Below are 18,471 nucleotides of genomic sequence, written 5' to 3' on the forward strand. Positions count from 1 at the left end.
AGAAGGGTTGGTTTGCTGGGGAGGGAACGCTTCGGGAGAAGAAAATGGCGCTGGGTGCAAGTCCCGCCTCTTCCCACACGGTCGCCTCCGCACTTCGCCGCCTCCCACGCCCCCTCCGACCGACCTGTCTCCCTTCGCCCCGACGGTTGCCAGCCCCTGGGTTCTGGCAGCTTCCCGGCGTCGCGCGGCCCCCTTCTCGTCCTGGTGCTTGTCACCCTCGTGTTCCTCGTGAAGGGCACCCTTCAGTCCTAGTTTATTTTCATCTCGTTTATTTTCCTAATCCTCTCCCACGGCTTCGGTAAAGGCCTAATAGTCTTTTTTTCCATTAGTTGCGTTTTGGATGTATTCTGCAATGGCGCTTCGGCTTCATTTGCCTCACTTACAGGATCTGGCCCCCCTCCCCCTGTTTTAGCACACTACAGTCTCTTTAAAAGTAAAAATGTATTTTGTTAAAAGTTTGAAAAGGGTGGGCTTTAGTTACCATTACCTTTTCTTCTTGAATGGGCTTACTACTTGAATTGAATGTGAGGTGGTTCTTTGAAATGATCTTAGGCACCCCCCAGGCAGCTTTGAATAACAGATGGTAGTTATGGTTGACCGTTTCAAAGTGAAAAATAAAGTATGTTCCATTTAATTACCTTTTTAAAAAAAGTTTTTCTGGCAGTTGTATTAGCTAGCATTAAAAAACTGAACTAAATTGATGTTGCAGTTTGTAAAATGGAGCAGTAACATGAAAAGAGATGAGAATCGTGGCTATGAATATTACTGTTTTTCTCTGAATTTACTTATCTCCAAGAAATTAGCAGTTAGAATCAGCGTGACTGGATTGGGCATGGTGGAGCTTTTTGAATTTAATGGTCGGAGTTGGGATGGCCCACTTCTGTTACCTTGACCTCTTATTGTGGAACACCTTCAGTGCCAGTGCGATGCAAGCATAGCTTAGAGAGCTAGATTATTTATGATTTTTTTTTTTCAGGAGAAATTGACGTCTTTTTTCTTTTAGCCAACGAATATTTTCAGAAAGTATTATGTTTGTTGGGCCTTTTAGGATATACAGAAATCAGTAGAACCCAGTCTCCTGAGATGGAGAGCACAAGATAATTTGATAATTAGTGCTTTCCCACCTGACATTTTAAGTGTCTTGAAAAGAGGTTCCCACGTGCCTTGGAATTCTTGAAACTTGGGGCTTAATTTCACTGATAGTTTGCTCACTGCCTTTTGCTCAGGCATACAGTAAACATCCACTTGTAAGCAAGGCACTAGGCTATATACCTTTTTGGGGGTGTCTGGGGAACTACCCGCATGATAATGAACTTGAGGAAAGTCTTTACCCACTTCCATAAACAGACTTCAAATTTTAATTATATTCCAGAGTAGAAAATCAATGTAAAGTGTAACGAATAGCTGTGAACTATGTATAACTCTGTGAAGTTAGTATCTGTTGTTATTTTGTTGGTATGGCCAAAAAAGTCAAAATTAACATCCAGAATATGAAAAAATGATTATAATGGCAAAATTAATTAGTTATTACATTTGCATAGTTCAGCTAGTTTCCCTGCTTGTGTGACTGTTAGGGTCAGTTCCCCACAGTGAATAATTTTACATTAGTTCTTACCTCATTGGTGAAAAGTGATCAATAAAGCAGTTGAGTAGAATGGTTCACGTTTTTTCTGGTTTTAACAGTGATTGTTGCCAGCTGCCTTCTTGCAGTCTACCCTACACATAAACATCTAACCCTGTTAAAATGAAATACGAAAAGACCCAGTGGCTTTGAGAAAGATTAGAGGTGTAGGAGTGTATAACATTTAGTTCTTTCTCCTTACTGGGTTCAGCACATTTATTGCTGCATGGTATTTGCGATTTAGAATTCCGAGTGAAGGTTAAAGCTTGTGCTCAGTGTCACAACTCCAGTGCCACAAAATAGTAGAATGAACTGTGGAACTTGTCCTTGATTTTTTGATTGGGAGAGATCTGAGTTGGTGGTAATAATGCAACTTGTTAATTATTTGTGTAATATGTTTTTCTTTCAGAATGCCTAAATCAAAGGAACTTGTTTCTTCAAGCTCTTCTGGCAGTGATTCTGACAGTGAGGTTGACAAAAAGGTGACTATTACCGCACCAAGTCATTTTTGTGATACTTAGTTCCACAACATTGCCCACATCTCATTCTGAAGGGTAGTAAAAGGCATCTTAGAATCTTAAAATGGGTCTGGATGGGTGTTTCTGAAAGTATGAATGGGCTCTGGACCTCTTGACCACAAGTGCCTAGAATGCTTGTTGTCGATTCACAGTTCTGGGCCCTAAATCATACTTAACATGTCTTCTCTTGGCTTAGGAACCCTAAAGTTATGGACGGCATTAGACCCTAGGGGAATAGAATTCTAAATAGGCCAAGGTCACTGTTTGCCATTATTGAGAAATCTGCCTAATCTGTAGGTGTTGTTTGTAGTACTTGGGTCACATTACCTGAAATTTTTAGTGGAAATGTTAATTTTGACAGCCTTCTCAGCCATTGGTGTTTATTCTGTCCTCAAGGATTTCTGAAATTTAGGCTTGGTATGTTTTAAGTCTGAATGTTATATATTTCTGGTCCCTTTAGTTAAACTGGTGCTCAGCAAAGCTAACTTGAAACCGTTTTGAAGGAATAGGCTTTTTTCTGCATTAGTTGACAACTGCATTGTGTCACATTTCGCTTAATTGAGCATCATAGTTAGAGCATCTTACCCTGTGGTCAAATCTTCCTTCTTTGCAGAACTGTCCTTTATTTCATAGAAGTTTATATATATGAATAAATACTTATATCCTAGAAATGGAATAAGTTGGTTATATTTTTTCTAATTAGTATATCTCCTTTGTAAAAGAATAAATAATTGACTAGTTTTAGTAGACCTGGGTCACCAAAAACAGCAGACCCCCAATTTTTTTTTTCCTCCCAAAGCTTAGTGAGCAATGTTAACTAAAAGAAAAGGGGGAAAGCTTATGGGAATACTTTGCAGAAGTTGGAACCTTTAAGTATAAATACAGAATATATTATCACCTGGGAAGGTTAAAATAAGGCTTCAAAGAGCATACAGAGCTGTACTTGAGGAAATTTCTTAATTTTAAAATTTGCTCCTGATACAGTATTTGACATATTCAACACTCCATCATGTTCATGTGACAAATGTGTATTGAACTTTTATATGCAGACATGCACTAGTCCACAGGGGATGCTTAGATTCTGATTTAAAGAATAATTGCTTTCTGCTTATTGAACTAATTTAATTTTTTTGTGTTTGATACAAATAGTAATATTAATCTTCTAAACACTTTATATACATCCATGTTTTTCATTTCGTGTTTTACATGTGTATAGTTTTCCTAGCTTGACCTAATCAGGTACATTAAATTAATTTAATAATACTAAAATACTAGTTTATACTATTCCGCCAAGAAAGAACATGACTGCCCTCTACTGTTTGGGTTGAGAATTCTAGTGGTTTTCTAGCTGTTATCTCTTTTTGAGAATGAGACTACATAAAAAGGTTTTTTTAAACAATAATGCTGTTTTAAAAATACTGTTGTGTATTCTTCTTAATCAGTATATCTACTTTGTAAAAAAATAAGTAACTGACTAACTTAGTAGACTGATGACTTCCAAGTTTTTTCAGAGGCAGCAGGTCTCTCCATCTTTTTTTTTTCCTCTCAGAGAAATTTTTTGTGGGATCCCAAACCACAGAATGACTGTTCCTCTAGTTAATACCATTCTAATCCCTGAAATATCTTTTGGGATTCCGGGAACATAGTTTGGAAACACTGTTAGATGTAAGGTAAATAAGGGTAGGTTAGAGTCAATAGTTCTGTTGTTAAGTGAGGTTTGCTTATGTATATACTTACCATTTTTTTCTTAATGTCTTTTAGTTGTTTTAAAAAGTAATGGAATAATTTGATGTGTTTTATTCTTAGTGTGCAAATTTTAACCATATTCTTGGTTTTCCTTTTAAGTTAAAGAGGAAAAAGCAAGTTGCTCCAGAAAAACCTGTAAAGAAGCAAAAGACTGGTGAAACTTCCAGAGCTCTGTCATCTTCCAAACAGAGCAGCAGCAGCAGAGATGACAACATGTTTCAGGTAAAACTGGTTATTTCCTGGCTGTAAGTGGTGGCTCAAGTGTGTAATTCCAGCACTTTGGGAGGCTGAGGCAAGTGGATTGCCTGAGTTTTCGGGTTCGAGACCAGCCCAGGCAACTTGGCGAGACCTTGTCTCTATAATAAATCAAAACTAGTAAGGTGTGGTAGCGTGTGCCTGTACTTCCGGCCCCTTGGAAGGCTGAGGCAAAGGGATCGCTGGGGCCCAGCAGTTTGATGCTGGGGTGACTGTGAGTGTGCCATTGCACTCCAGCCCGGGTGACAGAGTGAGACTCCAACTCAAAAGAAAAAAAAAAATTGGTAGAAGTAAAAGTAATTTGTACAATGCTGGATTATTGTTAAAGTCTCTAGAGTCTCGTTTTGCCATATTTAGAACAATGCATATTTAACTGTTACAGAAATCCAAAAAGAGACTGAGAACTACACATTAAGAAAGCAACTTGGAGGAGGCAGGTCAAGTATTGGGCAATGAGGTATGGATAGCTTATTATTGGAAAGAGAGCAGCAATATGACCTGCCTAATTCTGGCCTGATGAGAAACAGAGAAGAGGAGTGGGTTGACTAGGTAAAGTGAGGGAAGTTCATTAGAGGGACCTGATGAAATCACCTGGACTAGTATAGTATCTTTTCTTGGGTTTCTTATCATGTTGTTGGGAGACATGATATTGGCATTGTTGTACAAGGGTTTGTTCGGGTAGAGGTATTGGGATCAATGGATGCGGGTGAGATTGCTTAGGTAGTTGTCGGCTTTAATTGATATTTGGGGTGATAAGGGCTTAGATGGTTTTTTGTAAAAGTGCAGTAAGTCCCCTACATATGAACCTTCAATTTGTAAACTTAATGCATGTCTGCAGCTTTTTAATGTATTATTTTTCTCCACCAGGTGTCAGTATAGCCCTGTTAAATACATACAGTACTACATAGTCGATTGTGTTAGTTGGGTACCTAGGCTAACTTTGTTGGACTTAAAACAAATTGAACTTGCAAACATGCTCTTGGGACGGAACTCGTTTGCAAATTGGGGACTTCCTCTACTGGTGAGGAAGAGTGAACCAGAGGAATTAAGTAATCACTGAAGACATGAACCTGATTGTAAATGTGTTAAAATAAGTGGGGTCTTTCCTGTAGCATCTGGAGGGCTTGTTTGGGAAATGTTCCTGTGGGATTGTCATCATGGTTGACTGAAGCCATCCGCTAAAGTGTAAACCAGAGGAAGAGGTGGAGACAGATGAGGATGTGTCTTAGGTGAGATTCAGATATGGGATGGAAGGAAAAAGAGTATGTAGATCAAGAGACGAAGGAAATTTAGAAGAGTATAGGGCAACCCCCTTGGGTCCCCTCCCACTGTGGGAGTTTTTCTGTCCTTTCAATAAATCCTGATTTAAAAGAAGAAGAAGAAGAAGAAGAAGAAGAAGAAGAAGAAGAGTATAGTATTCAGAACAAGAAAAGGATGAATGTTTCCAGGAGGCACAAGAATTAGTAGAAGCCAAAAAGTTGGACAGAATGAGACTGGAAACATTTATTTGACTAGAACATGAGGCTAGCAAACATGTATTTTTTGAACTGTTGATAGCCTACAGAGGCAGAGTGCTAGGATCAAGTGCAGTGGCATGATCATAGCTACCATAGCCTCGATCTGCTGGGCTCAGGCGATCCTTTTGCCTTAGCCTCTGGAGTAGCTGGGACCACAGGCATGTGCTACCATGCCCAGCTAATTTTTTGATACATACATATTTTGTTTTTTCTTTTTGTAGAGATGTGGTCTTTCTATGTTGCCCAGGCTGTTCTTGAACTCCTTGGCTCAGGCAGTCCTGTCTCAGCCTCCCAGAGTGCTGGGATTACAGGTGGAGCCACTGCATCCAGCTGCTGTGTAGTATTCCTTTGTATTATTATGCTACAGTTTGTTTCTCCATTCACCTTTGTTGATGGATATTGGAATTGTTTCTAGTTCTGGGCTATTAGGAATAAAGCCTATATAAATATATAAATATTCTTGTCCAAGATTTTTTACAGGACGTATTCTCCCTTTTGTGTAAATACTAGATATATTTGCTAAGTCATAGGATAAGTGTGTATTTAACTGTACAAGAAACTGTTTTCCAAACTAACGGTACCATTATACACACCCATTGATGCAACAGATGACATTCTAGTTGCTCCACATCCTTACTAGATACTGTCAGTCTTTAAAGTTTTATCCATTTTATTTAATGGATGGTGGATTTACTTTGTGTTCACAAATATCTTAATTCATTGTATGTCTTGTGTCTATTGGCTATTTTTATATCTTTTGTGAAAAGCATGTCTGTTGGCCATTTTTAAAAAAAAGCTATGTTTGCTTTATTTAGTTGAAAGTAAGACTATATATTTTTGATGTAAATCTTTTGTCAAATATTATAAGTATAGTATTTTCTTTTTTTAAAAAAAACTTTGAGGGAACCTTATTTAGTTTTCTTCTCAAAGCAATCTAGTTTAAAAAGTTGAAGTTAAGAGAGAAGAAAGAACATGAAACCTAAGTGACAGACTTAAACAGGAGGGAAGGCCAAGCTATTGATCAGTGGCCTCCACATCAGATCTCCATCTTGGAGATGAGGTTATTATAGATTTCTCAGTTGTCTACGATTTGCTTATTCCTCAGGTTCTTCTGGAAGGCTAAGGCCTCTGCGGCTGCAACTTGAGTGAATATTTTATTTAGATTTGTAGTTTTCCTTTTTATTTTCTGAAGCATCTTTTTTAAAAGGCTTTATTTTGATTACGTCCATTTTATCGGTTTTTCTCTTTTTTTTTTGGTTCCTATCCAAGATATTTTGTCTACCCCATGGCCACAAAAATTTTTGCCAGTGTTTTTTTTTTGTAGAAGTTTTAGTGTTCATGCTTAGGTCTACGATCTGTGGAGAATTAATCTCTCAATGTATGGTGTGAGCTAGGAATTGAGATTCTTCCCCACCCTTCTGTGCAGATATCCAATTATTTCAACACGTTTGTTGAAAAGACTGTTTCTTTGAAATAACCTTGGATTTCTTGTAAGGAAAAGCAAATGTATAAAATTTGTGTCTATTTCTGCACTTCATTTGTTCCATTGGCCTATATATGGCTACTCCAGTAGACATTATCTTCTTTACTATGTTTTACAGTGAATCTTGAAAAGTGTTAGACACTTTATCGAGGAAAGCCTGTTTCTTTCCCTGGAATTTGTGTTCAGCAAAGTTATAGAGTTTTTAAAAAATAATTTTCTGTGAAGAATTTTAAGTTCTCTTATTTGACAGTGGGGTGCATTAAAGGTGTTACTTGAAATGGACATCAAAAGGAAAATCTTGTGTTACTGGAACTCTGGATTCCTATATTCAGAATGGTTGCTGAGACTGCGTAGCTAGCTAGATCTGTGGATTCCTATTGGTTGGAGTTTGTACTGCAAGATTTTGCTTCCTAATGATTTTTTTGTAATTGTGGTAAAAACTATAAAAGTATATTTACAGTGTTGCAAACCAGATCTCCAGAACTTTTTCATCTTTCAAAAGTGAAGCTCTAGTTGTTAAACAATTCTACTTTCCCATAGCCCCAGCTAACTACCATTCCAGTTTTTTTTTTCCTGTGGACTTGACCTTATGTAAGTGGAGTCATACAGTATTTATGTTTTTGTGACTGACTTATTTCACTTAGCATAATGTACTCAAGATTGATCCATGTTATAGTATGCGACAGGATTTTCTTCTTATTTTAAGGCTAATTAATTTATTTACGACTGCTGATGTGAATTTACATCATTCCAAGTTCTGTTCCTGGTTGCCGCTGGTATACTGACTTGAATTTACCTCATTGACTGTCTTTTCAGCTTTATAATCCAAATAAAAATACAAAGTACAGAATGCTAGTCAGATTGGTATGTGAGGCAAATACTGGATATGTCTGCAACTTTCAGTTGTATTGTGAAAAAGGTGACAGTTTAGAAAAAGATCATTTCACTTGTGCTTAACGACAGAAATTTGTGGCAATCAGCTTCAGATTTTTAAAATTTTCACCCGCTCTCAGTATTAGGAAAGTGAAAAATTTGCTGGTCATGAATGTGTTAATATTCCATTATATGTGTGTATGTGTGTGAATACACACCCAACCACCCCACATTTTGTTTATTCATTCATTTCTGGATGGGCATTTGGCTTTCTTCCACTTTTTGACTGTTGTGAGTAACGCTGCCTCTAATATGGGTGTGCAGATACCTTTTCAAGACCCTGCTTCCAATTATTTTGAATATATACACAGAAGTGGCATTGCTGGATTGTGTAGTAGATGTATTTAATTTTTTTGAGGGACCTTCTTACTGTTTTCCATAGCAGTTGCACTATTTTACTAATGTTTATGCAAGTGAAAATGATTGGCAGTGTGAAGTGTGCTTTGTTTAATTCTATCTTTTTAGAAAGAATATTTTAAAACTGATTTTCTTTGGTTGTAGTTTTGATATTGAGAATTATATAGTTGACCCTTGAGTATTGCAGGGGCTAGGGGCACTAGCCCCCTCACAGTTTAAAATCTGCTTATAACTTTTGATTCCCCTAAAACTTTAACTATGAGTGAGTAGCCTGTTTTTGGCTGGAAGCCTTATCAATAACATAAGCAGTTGATTAACACATACTTGGTATGTTGTATGTATTATATACTGTATTTTTACAATAAAGTAAACTAGAGAAAAAATGTTACTAAGACAAAGAAGAGAAAATACATTTACAGTACTGTATCTATACCATCAGTGTATGTGGTTTTCTGTTTATAAAATGAATGTCTATCTGAAAACAGTGAGCAACACCACCGTAGAGCTCAATCTATGGTACATATCGAGTGGTTCAACTCTTTTTTTTTTTTAACTTTTAAAAATTGGAGACGAGATCTGGCTATGTTGCCCAAGCTGGATTCAAACCCCTGGGTTCACGTGATCATGGTGCCTCAACCTGCTGAGTAGCTGGGATGATAGGTTGGCAGTTTTTTCTTGTAATGTCATGACCTCTCTCTGTTGTTTTTTTTTCCCCCTGAGTCAAGGGCTCACTGTTGCCCAAGCTGGAGTGCAGTGGCATGATCTCGGCTTTCTGCACCCTTGACCTCCTGAGCTCAGACGGTCCTTTCACCTCAGCCTCCTGAGTAACTGGACTATAGGTGTGCAGCATCACATTTAGCTACTTTTTTTTACTTTTAAATTTTTTTGTAGACATGAGGTCTACCTATGTTGGTTAGGCTGGTCTTGAACTCCCTGGCTCAAGCAGTCCTCCTGCCTTGGACTCCCAAAGTGCTGGGGTTACAGGTATGATCCACCATGTCTGGCTTTCTCTGCTTCTTTGGTGCATTTCTAGCATCCCAACTGGTACGTCGTATGGCTCACCTGTTATTATGTAAGGTGTATGGTATTGCATGAAACACAGTGACTATGTGAGAACTGTGAGAGATCACACAATTTGCTGGAGATCATTACCATCACATGGTGTTTTACACAGATTTGAGCACACCACAATAGCAACAGGAGGTGGTTGTGAAATTATTACAGGAGTACAATATGTACTAGTTGATTTTATGCAGTTATGATTTAATGCATCTTTTTGTTTACATTTCTACAGCCTGTATGTACACATAAGTTTTGTTAAATTTTAACTTTTTATAATAGGTTTATTTATACTTTGTAGTAGTAAATGATAAAATAGGCTAGTATCTCATACTGTATGCATTTTTGAATTCATGACATACCTAACTTTTTCTTAATGTTTTTGACACAGGCTGTGCAGTTTGTGAGTTTTTTCAAATTGTGCAAGTTCCCAACAGATTTTCCAATATGTTTATTGGAAAAAATCTGGGTGTAAGTGGATCTGTACAGTTTAAACCCATGTTGATCAAGGGTCAACTGTAGTCATTTTCGTGGTTAGAAGTTGATTGAGCAAGCAGCAAATTGTAAATATGAATACGATTGAAACACACTGCTGTTGAGAAAAACATCTCTGTTTATGTTTTTGTTTCTTTTGCAGATTGGGAAAATGCGGTACGTTAGTGTTCGGGACTTTAAAGGGAAAGTTCTAATTGATATTAGAGAATATTGGATGGACCCAGAAGGTGAAATGAAGCCAGGAAGAAAAGGTGAGATATAATATCTTTATTTATTTATTTTTTTTTGAGTTGGAGTCTCACTCTGTCGCCCAGACTGGAGTGCAGTGGCCGCTCCCGGCCACCGCAGCCTCGACCTGCTGGGCTCCAGCGATCCTTCCGCCTCAGCCTTCCAAGTAGCTGGAATTACAGGCATGCACTACTATGCCTGACTGATTTTTTGATTTATTGTAGAGATGAGGTCTCGCTGCCCAGGTGGGTCTCGAACCCGCGGGCTCAGGCAACCCACTCACCTCAGCCTCCCAAAGGTGCGGGATTACAGGTTGAGCCACCGAGCCTGGCTTGCGATATAATTTCTTGAATTTGGTTTTCATGTTGGGAGTAAATCAAAGCATTTCTAAGTAACTTAGCTTAACATGAAATATTGGCACATAGGGCAGCGTGTTCAGGTTTATTCTCTATTTTCTGCAGTCATTTTATGCATATACTTAACCTTTTAAAAACGAGATGTCTTAAATACAGCTTTTGGGATTAAAATCCAGAAAAATAGCACTTCTAATATCACTTTAAATTGACTACAAGTTTATTTGAATACTTTAAAAAATTTACAGCAGTTGTGAAGCAGATTAGGCACTATTTGGGAAGGTGTAAAATCAGGAATGGAATATCCTGGTTTACAGTGTTTCCTTTTTTTTTTTTTGAGTTGGAGTCTCACTCTGTCGCCCAGACTGGGGTGCAGTGGTCACTCCTGGCCACTGCAGCCTCCACCTGCTGGGCTCCGGCCATCCTTCCACCTCAGCCTTCCAAGTAGCTGGAACTACAGGTGCATGCTACCACACCTGGCTAATTTTTTGATTTATTGTAGAGATGTGGTCTCGCCAAGTTGCCCAGATGGGTCTTGAACCCGCGGGCTCAGGCAATTCAACTCACCTCAGCCTCCCAAGGCGCGGGATTACAGACTGAGCCACCGAGCCCGGCCAGTGTTTCCTTTTGATTCAGCTCCTAAAGACTATTCCTTAGGGGAATGCTTTTCAAATGGGTTTCTGTCCTTGTTGCATTTGTGCTTCATCTAGTATCAAGCCCATTAGCATCATGGAAGCATACCTTATAAATAGCTAGAGAACATTTGTAAACCAACCTAAATTTGTATATTTGGATTGCTCTCTAGGTTGATCCTTAGCTAATGAAAAATGCCTCCTTTATTTAGTTGTACTCTGCCTACTTGTTAGTTTGAAAGGTACCACTTGTTTGCTTCATGCAATTTTTAAATTAAACTTAACGTCTATATGTTTTCTTCTTCAAGTCACTTCTGGTCACTGTACCACATTTTCATTTCCTGCAAACATTTACTGAGACAATTTGATTAGCTTTTAAAACCTTTCTACATGTTGTCCCAGATTATTCTCCTTTTCAATTTCATGACCTTGCAGCAGTTTTCTGAGAAGTATATTGATTCTTCAGTTCTGGTTTATTTCTCTGCTTATATGTGTCAGCATTAGAGTGCTGGAAGTTTAAAGTACAAATACAGAAAAGTTAAAATTTCTGTTGTACTTTGATGTCTTAAGTAGGAAAGATGGACGTCATCATCTGAAACATTTAAAAACATTTTACAAGGATTTACTTATATACTAATTTCTTTATTCAGTTTACCTAATTATTTACAACAACCCTTTGGGATGTAGGTACCATTTTACTAGTGAGGAAACTGAGGTTCAGAAGGTAGTACACTTTTTTAAACATCATTGCAGTTAGGGTTAGTCTGGAATTTGAGTCCTGGCAGGATGGCTCTAAAGTACACACTTTCCTAACATATACATTCTAAGAAGTCTTCTATGAATCACATCTCAGGTTATTTTTCCAAAATGAAATGAATACTTAACGGAAGAACTCAGCAAAGTTATGCAGCTTGAGTTCCTGTGAAAATTTTGGGTGCAAATGTTGGAACCAATTAGATGTGATAACGGGGTATCACATGCCAAATTTGAGTCCGGCCACCTAGCATGCTTGTTTGTGGGTATTTGTTTAATGAGGGACCCCTCAAAAACCTGGAATTTATTTATAAAAAATTGTCTATTCTTACATGTTTAAACTTCAGTCACCTTAAAGTATTCTCAGTTTGATGCAATACACCTATCAATTTGCTTTTTTCTCTGCTCAGAACAGTTTTTGAACTTGCCGGTTTTGATGCCTTTTGGTGCTTCTGCTGTTTTTTGTTTTGCCTCTTCCATATCAGCAAAATGTTTCCCCTTGAGGACTTTTTTCATCCGAGAAACAGTCACTTGGGGTGAAATCAGGTGAATAGGGAGGCTGAGGCATGGGGTCGTGCCATTTTTGGTTAAAAACTGCTAAATACTCAGCGTGCTGTGGGCAGGTGCATTGTCATGGTGGAAGAACCAGTCACTTGTTTGTCTCAACTCAGGGTGTTTCTTCCATAAATCATGATGCGACTTTCTCAAAACTTCCAGATAAAAAACTTTGCTTGACTGACCCGGAGGATCAAATTCCGAGTATACTACAAGAGGTCGGCCCTCCAAAATATATACTCTCTACTGTAGCATTGTTCCATTCAAATTTGATAAAATATTCTAATTGGAAGTGTGTATGAAAATTCTCAAGAAATCTTAATAGACTTTTACTTTTGAATTTTTAAACTTTGTTTTAGGTATTTCTTTAAATCCGGAGCAGTGGAGCCAACTGAAGGAACAGATTTCTGACATTGATGATGCAGTAAGAAAACTGTAAAATCCGAGCCATATTGAATCTGTACTGTTCTTGTTTTATTCTGTCTTTTTACATTGGCTTTTGTTTTCTAAACATTGTTCTCCAAGCTATTGTATGTTTGGATTGCAGAACAATTTGTAAGATGAATACTTTTTTTTAAATGTGCTTTATTAAAAATGTTCTGAGTGAAACTAATTGTCAACTTTATTAAGGAAGTTTGCTTTGTGCCCACCACCTAGTGTAAAATAAAATCAAGTAACACAATCCTAACTGTTGTGGCCTTTTTTGATCTTAAGAGTTAATACTGTTTAAGGCCAAAAGTAACAGTTTTTTAGACCTTTTAGTTTCAACTCAGCTTTTACAATAAAAAGGATTTGTATTGCATTGAGTTTATGAACTTTTGGTTTGTGAAATCCATACTCGATCTGTTCTTTTCCAGCCAAACAATGTCTAGACTTGTTTGATTTTTTCATCCCAATGATATTTCACTCTCTTACCTTTTTTTCCTTTAATAACTTGATCTCTTCTTCATGTTCAGTGTTCATTTCATTCTACTCTTTTCCTTGAATATATTATGCTAATTTGGAAAGTCAGTGAAACTGTCAAAATGTTATTTCAATAAGGTACTTAAAAATGTGAGAACTACAATCACTAGATTTACTGTATTAAATATTAGCAGATAGTTTGATAAGCAACATGGCTTATATGAAAACTGAGCAAGTGTATGCCATTACCATAGTGTTCTGTGTAGTTATTATCTTATTGCTTAGTCTACAGAAAATAATGACTTAGATGAGATGTCTGATTTGCTTTCAGTTATCAAATATGTTTACCATGGGATGATGTCTATTAAATCAGATATTGTTAAACTAGACTAGGATTAATAAAAATTGTGAAAGCTTACTGGTCTTACATTTTATTTATAGCAATGAGTATGAATTATGGGTAGCCAGAAATGTCATTGAGCTTTACGGTCATAGTAGGCAATTTGGTTAGTTTGTAGGGGAAAGAACATATTGAGCATATACTTGGGTTTTTTGGCCTTTACTTCAGTAGACTTGGTTATTTTGCAGTTGGTCTACTGGAGAATGGCATTCTAGACTTAATGTTACTGAGTTTTCGCAGACACTCGTAATGGTTTGCATTTAACCATAATGGTGATACAGACAGATCGAGGCACAGATTTCAGGGGCTTTGTAGCAATAAATAGGGCATGGTGTGCCTTAGGAAAAGAATGTTTGTGAAAGGAGCTATACCTGACATTCAAGAAGGAAGAGGAAAGAATTCTCTTCTAACTAAATGATATACCCATGATTGTTTGAGATTTTTAGAACATCAGTAGGACACATTTCTAGATAGAATAGTAAAAAGAAAGATATAAAGACATGTAAAAAATTCTTATTGACAAATTATTTTTGGTAGCAAATCTCAGATGGTTACTGCCATTAAGGGCTGGGCCATATCAAAGTTTTGCACTATTTTGCTACCAAGTTTGATTCCTATAATCTAAAACATTTTATAGTAGAATTGTCAAGGACTTAATTTCATAATAATCTGCCAGGCCACATGGTTATCGATTTTTTTTTTTTCTGGCAGCTTTTCTGTTGTATTTTTTTTTTCTTTTCATTTTTTTAGGTGTCTTTATTAGTATATTTAGCAGTAACCTTAAGATGTGCAAATTGGTAAAAATGAATCTCTCTTGTAGTTTTAGCCTTTATCAAATAATAGGTACTAGTGTTCAAAATAATGTATTTTATTTTATTTTTTCCAGCCCTCCAAACCAGAATAGATGCATATTTTAACACATCATGCTTGTTTGATAACTTGCATCCTTTATTCTGAAGCAAATGTTTGTGTCCTATTAACTTAATTGGATAGATTTGTAAAGTATTATTTTTGGCACACAGAAAGGGTAGTTAGAATACAGAACTTGATTTTGGTGAAGGTGAAGAGGGAATGATGAGTAAATTTTCTAGGTTTATGTGAATTTAGGGAGTGTATGCATTTTGAAACAATCTGCTAACATAGAGATGGTGCTGAAATCTATTACCTAGGCATTTTCTAGCTGTTTAGCACTATGTTAATAAAGCTTTCCTATAAGGAGTGTTTCTCTGGCACAGTTGCTAAGTTGACTGCTAAATTCAACTAAATGTGTTACTGGATATGCTGTATACTGAAATTATCATTTGTGTATGTATAGCAAAGGATGAGAACTGGGTTAAAAGAAGAAACACATTAACTTGTACTGAAAAGAAAGGATAGAGTACTTTTATTTTCTGTCTTAATTTTATCTCCTTAGCATGATTTTTCCCAGGCAGAAAACTTGGCATTTTGAGAGATAGATATTTACCTTGTAATGCCAAAATGAATTTAATTAATGCCAGTACTCAGGTTTTGTCCTTTAATAGACTCTGTATCGGGGCTTTCTAATGGATTTTTCTTCTTTGCTTTTGAAGTATTAGTAACATTTAACTAACATTTTATTTAAAGAACAACTACTAAAAAACAACTTTTTATAATTTGATTACTCTATTTTGCTGTGCTTTATCAATACCTAAGAACTTATTTTGAAGAATGTTCCTACCTCATTAGCTAGTCAAGATGTTTGATGATCAATCTATTCCACATAATGTGTTTAGAAACAAGGACTTGGGGGAACGAAAGAACAAAAGGAAGTATATCCTGGCTTGGCTATTGAGGGGAAAAGAGAAAGAGTTGAGTATATGTATTCCTGACAGGTATGATAGGAGAGTACTATAAAAGTCTGCAATTTTTAAAAAGTGCTGACTAATATTTAGATATCTCTTCTGAAATTCTTTCCAATTCACTTTTTATGGAAATTAATCCAGTGAAACACTCAAAAGTTTGTTGTTTTTTTTTTAAAATGGTGTTTTTCCAGGTAAACTCTAGGGTAAACATTCACATAGTCACAAATATGTAATTCTGTAATTGTGGAATGCCTGTATGCTTTGTTTGGTACATCTTCCTTGGAGATGTCTGATTATAATACTTCATCTGTGAATATTTTAAATGTTGAAATAAAAATAAGAAATGTGCCCTTTGTGTTATCCCAGTTTCACAAACCTATAGATGAATGGACAGTTTATCTGTTGAGTGGATTTTATTAACCAATAGACTGTCTGTATGAATGCTTCGGAGTGTGGATTAGCCTGAGATTTAAATCTTCTGAAGATTTCTGGGGCTGAGTGGCGTGGGCCTGTCTTTTTCATCTACCTGATCAAATGGAAGGATGCAGACACCAAAGTGTACACAGCCTCCTGTTTTCCTTCTTCCCATTAAGTGCTTTGCAGTCTTATGGTTCCTGGGTAAATGTAACTGTGTAATGGACTCCTTTGCATATTTCAAACTTGGACTCCTTTGCATATTTCAAACTTATGTTTTCATTTATAAAGTCTCTAGTTTGCCTTTCTTGATACGTATTTTTGCTTAGTGATATATTGAGGTCATTTCAGTTTATGTTTAGGAATAGAAAGATCCATGGAAAACTACTTGTAGTCCACTTAATTGTAAATTTGTGTTTAGTAAAACATGATTACTCAGTCCGGTCAGAAGAAAAAAAGAGTATTTGGAGTTTGTCAATTAATCACTGACTTGACAGTTTTGTAGTATGGCTCAAAGGGAGTTGGGATAGAATAGGGGTTTGCAAAGCATAAACATTTAAAAAGTTATATGGAATTATTTACTACACAGAAGTTCATCCAAGAGTTAGGTCCATCTTAGTAAAAAAGCATTCCCTACTTGCTTCATACAAGTTCCTTACAGAGTACTGACCTTCCCAAACTTGCTTTTGTAGCCATTTTAGTCCTGGATTAATAGTGACATATTATACCAAAGTGAAAGGCTTCTCATATTTCACTTTCAGGTTCTTGAAAGAGAGTTTAATGGTTTATCCTACTGCTGGAAAACTTACTTGTAGTTAGGAGATGGTTTATGCCACTTTCTCTAACTCTTCTAGAGAAAAAAAATCAAAATGAATTTCAACAGTTGGATGCGATAATCTCCACTGGTAACAAAAAAACCATACCAAGCCCAGAACTCTGCTAAGATTGTCTATGTATCTCCAAAATGATGTGAAGTTGTAGTTTCGCTCCCTAAACTAATCCTAAATCTGAGTATTTTTAAGAATTTTTTAGAGATGGAGTCTTGCTGTGTTGTCAAGCAGGGGTGCAGTGGCATTGCCGCCTTGAACTTTGGGGCTCAAGTGATCCTCCTCCTTCAATCTCCTGAGTAGCTGGAACTACATGCATGCACCTCCATGCCTGGCAAGCACAGGTCTTTTAATAGCTCCTTTTCTGGCTTTGTTTTCTAAATACGTAGTTGTTATTTAAGAATGGTATGGAAAATTTCCCTATACCCCTCCACCTAGAGACTTCATTCAGATTTTGTCAGTTCTTTTAGCAAAAGCTTCCAACCCAGGATCATGTGTCTCATTTGATTATGTCTCCTTCAGTCTTGACAGTTCCTCACTTTTTCCTTGACTTTTACAACCTTGACATTTCTGAAGATTTGGTAATACGAAAGTCATTAGCGATGTTGACAGGGACGGAGAGGGCAGAGGCTGGTTGAGTGAGGAGTGGAGAACGGTATTGTCGACAACCTTTGAGCAACTTGGTTGTGAAGGATAAAGAATAATAGGATTGTGACTGTTGAAGGGTGGGGGGCTGAGGGCAGGGTGTAATTGAAATCCAGCGTGTAGCATCTAAATAAGGATGTATTGTTGGCTTCCTTCAGTACATCTTTAAATCGACCTTTGGTGTCAGCTACATCCCTTGAGTACTTGTAATAATCTTAAAGAAAAGCATTGGTACTTTACTCCATTTTAACATGAATATGATCACTTGGTTCTCAGTATCCTTCTCTCCCACAGCTAAGCTTCCCAGATTCAGACCATGGCCCAGTCATGCTCAGCCGTGAGCCATTTTCAATAATTGTTTTTGAGGTGTGAGCTCTGTAGCCTCTATTTTACTGTTGGCTCTGGAAAGTGAAGGAGAAAGAATGCTTTCATTTAGTCACACATACGTGATACAAAAGACATAAAAAGATAATGGGAAGGTATGTAGCAGTTATCTGAAGAATTTCAGCTATCAATCCAGGATCAAAAACATCTCCAGATATTCAGGTTTGAAGATACTTTTTTTAAAAAAATTTTTTTGAGTCAGAGTCTCACTCTGTCACCCAGGCTGGAGCGCAGTGGCATGCTTATGGCCCCTGCAGCCTCGACCTGCTGGGCTCAGGCGATCATTCTGCCTTAGCCTTCCAAGTAGCTGGAACTACAGGTGCATACCACCAAGCCCGGCTAATATTTTGATTTATCGTAGAGACGAGGTCTCACCATGTTGCCCAGGCTGGTCTCGAATACATGGACTCAGGCAGTCCTCTCACTTCCACCTCCCAAAGTGCTGGGATTATAGGCATGAGCCACCATGCCTGGTTTGAAGACTAATTCTTTATATTATTAATGGAAAAATAATTTCAGAAGCCTCCTGGCTTTTTACAACTTTCCTTTTATTTTTAGAGTCAGGTTCTT

General features: G+C 37.1%; 1 protein-coding gene across 3 annotated transcripts in view; it reads left to right on the plus strand.

Moving 5' to 3' along the window:
• Positions 1-15,979, plus strand: part of SUB1 (SUB1 homolog, transcriptional regulator) — a 16,370-nt gene extending 391 nt beyond the window's left edge. For 2 of the 3 annotated variants that reach the window (XM_008057176.1, XM_021711885.1), the window contains exons 2-5: positions 2,031-2,103; positions 3,985-4,107; positions 10,127-10,235; positions 12,865-15,979. In XM_008057176.1, the coding sequence (XP_008055367.1) occupies positions 2,032-2,103; positions 3,985-4,107; positions 10,127-10,235; positions 12,865-12,944 (384 nt within the window). In that variant the 5' untranslated portion in view covers position 2,031 and the 3' untranslated portion in view covers positions 12,945-15,979. The remainder of the gene's footprint in view (positions 1-2,030; positions 2,104-3,984; positions 4,108-10,126; positions 10,236-12,864) is intronic. The other variant, XM_021711886.1, reaches the window with a different exon arrangement.
• The last annotated feature ends 2,492 nt before the right edge of the window (positions 15,980-18,471 follow it).

This window comes from Carlito syrichta, unplaced genomic scaffold (assembly GCF_000164805.1).
Source record: "Carlito syrichta isolate Samal-C Ts95f unplaced genomic scaffold, Tarsius_syrichta-2.0.1 Scaffold302842, whole genome shotgun sequence".
Classification (NCBI taxonomy): domain Eukaryota; kingdom Metazoa; phylum Chordata; class Mammalia; order Primates; family Tarsiidae; genus Carlito; species Carlito syrichta.